We start from the raw sequence: 7500 nt of genomic DNA on the forward strand, positions 1-7500 counted from the left end.
AGATGCCCCCATGAAGACACGCCCCTTCCCCGTCCTCACGAGGGTGGCAGGGGTCATACTTGGAGCAGTCCTTCCCGAAGAACCCAGGGAGACACTGGCAGCTGAGGACGTTGGGTACACAAACACACACATGTACGCACGTACGCACGCACACACACGCACACACGTACATACGCATGCACGTACACACACACACACACACACACACACACACACACACACACACACACACACACACACGCACGCATAAACATGCACACACACACGCACGCACAAACACACACACCATTGTGTAAACAGAGCTGGTCGGACGGAGAGAGAGACTATTAAGAAAACAGAAAAAAAAAAGAAAAAAAGAAGAAAAGAAAAGAAAGAAATGTATACAATGAAGTTAAGTCCCCCCACCCCCATTTCCCATTATGCATTACCTAACAATTCTGCAGCCAATAAGAATGAAGGAAAATAATTAATTTAGTAAACTTTTTTTTTTCAGTGTTCAAATTGCAGTGTGTCCCCAAAATGTGTAATCAAAGTGATCAACGATTTCCTTTTTTTCATTTGAGGATGTGGGGGTGGGGTGGGGGAGGGATTAAGATGTTTATAATTGCGGAGGAACGTATTGACATTTCAAGGAAATTGCATTATCGTCTGGATTTGCAAAATAGATATACAAAAAAAAAAAAAAAAAAAAAAAAAAGTTTTCATTTAATTAACAATGATATCATACATCTTCGGCAGCCTATTACAGTTAAGCTCTGATTGCCCGACAATTCCGCAACAACAACAGCAAGAACAACAAAAGAGTATTTGTCGAAGTTCATCCCCTACTTCGCTAACAATCCTACCGCAGTCTACCTTATCGGTGAATAGGATGCCCTTGGTAGGGGAGCGCCAAATTCATGTCATCCTTGCAACACGCATATCGATTGGTCACAAGGCTTTCGCGATCCTTCTGACAGGCGTATTGATTGGCTGCAAGGTCGCGTCTTCAATGTGACGAGACTGCCGATTGGCTTCAGCAATCCAGCGAATCGGTGGGCGTGACACAAATGCTGACAGGGCAACTTTTAATTTGACGGCCGACAAAAAAATGTACGAAAGGCGCACACAATCTGTGTGTGGGGGTGGGGGGAGGGCGGTGGGGGGGAGGGCGGTGGAGGTGGGCTATGGCGGTAGGGGTGGAGAGTTGTGAAGAAGAGAGAGAGAGAGTGTGCATGCCGGTGGAAATTGATTGGAATGAAAAGAGAAATTTTAAATTGTGTTTTCATGTTTATTGGTTTCAGAAATAAACGTTTCTGTTGCCAATGTTTATTCTCTCTCTCTCTCTCTCTCTCTCTCTCTCTCTCTCTCTCTCTCTCTCTCTCTCTCTCTCACACACACACACACACACACACACACACACACATTCTTGCTTTTTTTTTCTTTTTTCCATGCCGTAGGAAATTAATTGTGAGAGAAAAAGAGAAGTTTTAAATTGTGTTTTCGAGTTTAGTGGTTGCAGAAATAAACGATTCTCTCTCTCTCTCTCTCTCTCTCTCTCTCTCTCTCTCTCTCTCTCTCTCTCTCTCGTCTCTCCCTAATCAATTTCACCTTCGCAGTAAGTTTGTCAGTAAAAGCTTCAGTCACATGTTCTCCCCAAAATTCTGGAATTCAATTACAAAAAAAAAAACAAGTAACAAAAATGACCAAACACATCAGTAAACAGAAATCAACGTACCAAAGAAACAAATGGATAGACAACTTAATCGATTGATTAATAGATAAATAGATAGGTAAATGAATAAATAAATGAATAAACGAGTAAATGAAATCGTCCTTTTAGGACATTAATTTTTTCAGGAATCAACGATGAAAGCAGAAGCATGTATATATTGTTAAAAATAATCGCTCATAACACCTCATGGACAACTGCAACACACTCAATCATTCAAACATCACCCACACACCCAAACACACACACACCACCCACATACGCGCGCGTGCACCCCCCCCCCCCCCTCCCAACCCCCCCCCCCCCCACCACACAGACACACACACATTATATACATGTACATGTGTGTGAGTGTGGGGCTGTGTGCGAGTGTGGAGTGAGAAAAAGAAAGAAAGAAAGGTAAATATTAGACAGATAGACAGACAAACAGACAGACAGACAGACAGATAGATAGATAGATAGATAGATAGATAGATAGATAGATAGATAGACAAAACACACAGACAGATCGACAGACAGACAGACATATAGACAGACAGATAATGTATGTATGAACATAATTATATTCAACAACAACAACTACAATGTATAAACATATATATTCAACAACAACAACAACTACTACTACTACAATCTATCCGATGGGGGTGGGTGGATGGGGAAGGGGGGGGCGGGGGTGGTAATAACAATATATTTCGTCTCATTCGGATCTAAGCACATGTTAAGATTAAGTTCAGACTGGTAATTAGAATATCGCTACTACTTTGTTGCAAAGAGATACTCTTTTTTTTTCTTCTCTTGTATGATGCTTTGTATGTATCGTTGTATCATGTGGGGGGTGGGGATGGGTTGGGAGCGTGGGGTGGGGGTGGGGGTGGGGGTGGAGGGTGGGGGTGAGAGTGGGGTTATACCTGAAGTTGTGCGGGGGCGTGTTGCTGCACCGGGCTCCGTTCCGACAGACGCCGTAGTGGCAGAGGTCCGGGAACTGACAGTACAGCCCCCACCAGCCGTCCCAGCACTGGCACTCGTAGGGCAGGTCCCCCTCTTCCAAGGGGGCTGCCGCCGGCGGCTGCGGTAACCGGTGGCACTGCCCGTGCCCGTGGCATGGTTCGGTCAGGCAGGGGTCGTACTCCTCGCACACAGGCCCGAAGAAACCTGTTTAGAAAAAAAAGAAGAAGAAAAGAATAAAGAATGGGGGTGATGATGATGATGATGATGATGATGATGATGACGATGATGATGATGTGTTGTTGATGATGAGGAGGAGGGGAGAAGGAGGAGGAGCAGGCGTAGGAGGAGGAGGAGGAGGAGGAGGAGGAGGATATGTTAAGATTACATATGACTACATTATGATGATAATAATGATAAGAAGGAGGAGAACAACAACGACGACAACAATAATAACAATACTACTACTTGTACTACTACTATTACTACTACTACTACAGTTGCTACTGTTGTTGCTGCTGCCGCTGTTGCTTCTGTTGCTAATAAACACCACCACCATCATCATCAGAAGAAGAAGAAGAAGAAGAAAAACAACAACAAGATGACAATAACGATACTGCTAATACTACCACTATTACTACTACTGCTGCTATAAATATTAACTATCATCATCATCATTATCATCATCATCATCATCATCATCATCACAGCAACGGTAGCGGTGTACTGGCTCGGTGATAATACAGCAGACTAGAAAGCGAGTGTCCAAGGATTCGAGTCCCCCTCCCCCGTCCCCGTCCACGAGACCTTGAATGGTCAGGGTGCTAGTCCTTTGGATGAGACGATTAACCGAGGTCCTGTATTTGAAACCTGTACCCGTGAAAATAAAAGGGATTGTCCCAGGCAAGAGTATGTTGAAATCCCCACTTTGATAACAACAACAACAACAACAACAATAATAGTAGTAATAATAATAATAATAATAATAATAATAATAATGATAATATCTATATAGCGCTGAATCTTGTGCAGAGACAATAACAAAATAATAAAACACACACACACACACACACACAAACACACACACACGCACGCACGCGCACACACACATACACACACACACGCACGCATACACACACACACACACACATAAGTGTACGCGCACACACACACACACACACACACACACACACACAGAGAGAGAGAGAGAGAGAGAGAGAGAGAGAGAAGACATTGACAGAGAGACAGAGACAGGGAGACAGAAAGACAAATAGCAACAGAGAGTGAGACAGGGAGATTGAAATTATGATGGTTTATTGAGCGTAAAAGAACCCACGGCAACAAAAGGGTTGTCCCTGGCAAAATTCGGTAGAAAATTCCACTTCGATAGGAAAACAAATAATACAACAACTAAAAACTGCAGGCAGGAAAACAACAACAACAACAAAAAAAACACCAAATAAAGGGCGTGGCGCTCTCAGTGTAGCGACGCGCTCTCCCTGAGAAGGGCAGCCCGAATTTCACACAGAGAAATCTGTTGTGACCAAAAAAGAGTAATACAATACATTATAATCGCACATTCACACCCAGTCTTCATCATGTGACATATGCGCTTCGCTACTTGAGTGCTTTATGCAGATAAAGAGCGAAAGAGAGAGGGAGAGACTGAAAGAGACACAGAGAGAGAGAGAGAGAGAGAGAGAGAGAGAGAGAGAGTGAGTGAATCAGAGACAGAGACAGAAACAGAGAAATATAGAGACGTAGAGACAGATAGACAGAGACAGACACAGAGAGAGTTTTCAACAGAGTAACTGCAAACGAAACAACAAAAAAAAACCCACTTTCAACAAAACGCATCAAAGCCCCCGAAAAAATCTCTCTCTCTCTCTCTTTCTGTCCCCCCTCTCTCTCTCCCTTTCTCTATTTCTCTCTCTCTCTCTCTCTCTCTTTCTCTCTCTCTCAATATCTCTCTCTCCCTTTCTCTGTCTCTCTCTCTGTTTCTCTCTTCCTCTCTCTCTCTCCCTTTCTCTCTCTCTCTCTGTCTTCCTCTCTCCTTTCTCCTCCTCTCTCTCTCTGTGCCTCTCTCCCTCTCTTTATCCCCCGACTTCAAAGCAAACAACCAAATAGAATTACATCCTCTCCAGTCGGAACCAAATGAATCCAAACAAAACAAACACAAAAGCTACTCCACCCCCATTTTCGTAAACCAAACCACCACCACACAATAACCTCTTGCCGCTCCATCTCCCCCCCTTCTCTCTCTCTCTCTCTCTCTCTCTCTCTCTTTCTCTCTCTCTCTCTCTTCTCTCTCTCTCTCTCTCTCTCTCTCTCTCTCTTTCTCTCTCTCTCTCCTCCAAACGTATTCGAACATTATTGCTTTTAAACAAAAGCAGGAGAAGGGGGGCGGGGTGGGGGTGGGGGGTTGGGATGGGGAGGTTGGGGGTGGGGGGGGGTGGGGTGGGGGGTGGGCGAATCCAGCCCGGTCGCGTTTCCTGCTTTCTAACCGAATTAAGGGCCGCCAGGAAAGGCAAATTAATGAGAGGCCAGAAAATAGCAGCTTGTGATTCCTTCCATATTGGTGTATTTCCATCCTTCCTTCCTTCCTCCCTTCCTTCCTTCCTTCCTTCCTTTCTTCTTTCTCTCTTGCGTTGTTTACCGTTGCTTAATGGTACTGGAAATACTTTGGGAATCACTATTACACACATGCACACACAAACACGCCCGACCACACACACACTCACACACACACACACACACACACACACACACGCACACACACTCACAAACACGTACACGCGTGCACACACACACGTACACACACACACACACACACACACACACACACACACACACACACACACACACGAGACTTCACAGTTAGATACACTTACTCTGGAACAACTTCTTTTTATCTTTCTTTTATAATCTGTTACTTCCCATGAGTGTACAAACGCCTACAGTTCTTCACGTGATGAAGTTGTATGCACTAATTATCATTAAAAAAAAAAAAAAGCATCCGCACCAATCAGTCTATCAAGTCACTTTCTCCCAAGGAGGAAGGTGGCAGAATGGTTAAGACGCTCATCTACCAAATACAGAGTCTGTGAGGGTCGAGGTTCGAATCCTGCTCTCGTCCTGTTTTCCCCCAAGTTTGACTGGAAACTCAAACCGAGCGTCTAGCCATTCGGGTGAGACGATGAACCAAGGTCCTGTGTGCAGCACGCATTTGGCGCACTGTAAAAGAACCCGTGGCAACGAGAGTGTTGTCCTCTGGCCAAATCATGTAAAAAAAAAAAAAAAAATAAAAAATCCTCTCTGATAGATAAGATAAGATAAGAATAATTTTATTATCTCCAACTGGAGAAATTTGGTCAGGTGCATTATCACAACATAGACAAGTAAACAACATGGGGACCATAACTGTAAAAGTCAACAACAGCTTTTACGAATATTACGAAGATACAAATGTAAAAAATATCACATACACCGTTTCATACATACATCCACACACTACAGGTAATAACTAGTATTCTTAATGTAAAAACAGAAAGAATTAAGAAACATTATTTGAATATAATTATAGACATATACTGCACATTGATTATAATAGACAGATAAGATAAGAATAAAGATAAATTGCGGAAAACCGCAACCAGATAATCAGCACACACCCGCACCCCCTCCCCCCACCCCCACCCACCCCCCACACGCGGATTACTTGATTAAACAAGAGTAATAAACATATGTTCTCAAATAAAAGCATTTCACATACTCGCTTTAAAAAAAATTGCAATTAATTATTACATTGTAATTATTAAACAGAAATATATAGGTACACAAATACATAAGCATACATGCACTCAAGTCCTGACTAAGCGCGTTGGGTTTCGCTGCTGGTCAAGCATCTGCCTAGCAGATGTGGTGTAGTGTATTATGGATTTGTCCGAACGCAGTGACGCCTCCTTGAGGAACTGAACTGAACTGAACTGGTAATGAGGTCTGATGTAAAAGCATCCGCATCAATCAGTCTGTCAGTCACTGTCTCCCTCAAGCCTTACATACATACAACACATACATTGTATGATAGTCAGTCGTGTCCGACTATGACCATCAGAACAGCAGAGGAGGCAACTGCTGTCCCGACTATTTTGGGCCAGAATTTGATTATAGTGGAGAGTGTCTTGCCCAAGTGACATCCCCACTCTCTCGGCCAAGAGGGTTTTGGGACAGTCGGGCGTTGGGGATGGTTCCAAAAGGCCATCTAGCCCCGCCCCCCCCCACCCCCCCCCCCCGCCCCCTCAAAGCTGCAGCACTAAGAGCCAGTGCAATCTTGCCTCTTAGTTTGTGAAAGTCATAGTCCCCAACAAAAAGACTAAGCTGTAAATGGTTTCCCATTGCATTGGAGAAACCGTTGATACTACAGGTCTCACTTTGCTGGGTATACATAACATGTGTGAATGCGTGTCTTCATGTTTTACATTTATTTGTTTATTTATCATCATTGTTCTTAATTATTTATTTATTATTTTTATTATTTTATTATTATTTTCATTACTACTACCTTTTTTATATCATAATTATTATTTATTTATTTATTTATGTAAGCTTATCTATATATATATATTTTTTTTTTTCTCTCTCAAGGCCTGACTAAGCGCGTTGGGTTACGCTGCTGGTCAGACATCTGCTTGGCAGATGTGGTGTAGCGTATATGGATTTGTCCGAACGCAGTGACGCCTCCTTGAGCTACTGAAACTGAAACTGAAACTGTATACATAACAACAACAACAACAACAACAACAACAACAACAATAATAATAATAATAATAATAATGGGCATT

At 43.1% G+C, this 7500-nt stretch overlaps 1 protein-coding gene across 4 annotated transcripts in view; it reads right to left on the bottom strand.

Moving 5' to 3' along the window:
• Positions 1-7500, bottom strand: part of LOC143284720 (uncharacterized) — a 164674-nt gene that overhangs the window by 21505 nt on the left and 135669 nt on the right. For all 4 annotated transcript variants that reach the window (XM_076591664.1, XM_076591663.1, XM_076591662.1 and 1 more), the window contains exons 12-13: positions 2623-2866; positions 1-101 (exon numbers count right to left, since the gene is read on the bottom strand). The exon at positions 1-101 is cut by the window's left edge and continues 28 nt beyond it. In XM_076591664.1, the coding sequence (XP_076447779.1) occupies positions 1-101; positions 2623-2866 (345 nt within the window). The remainder of the gene's footprint in view (positions 102-2622; positions 2867-7500) is intronic.

The sequence above is a fragment of the Babylonia areolata genome, chromosome 8, assembly GCF_041734735.1.
Source record: "Babylonia areolata isolate BAREFJ2019XMU chromosome 8, ASM4173473v1, whole genome shotgun sequence".
NCBI lineage: Eukaryota > Metazoa > Mollusca > Gastropoda > Neogastropoda > Buccinidae > Babylonia > Babylonia areolata.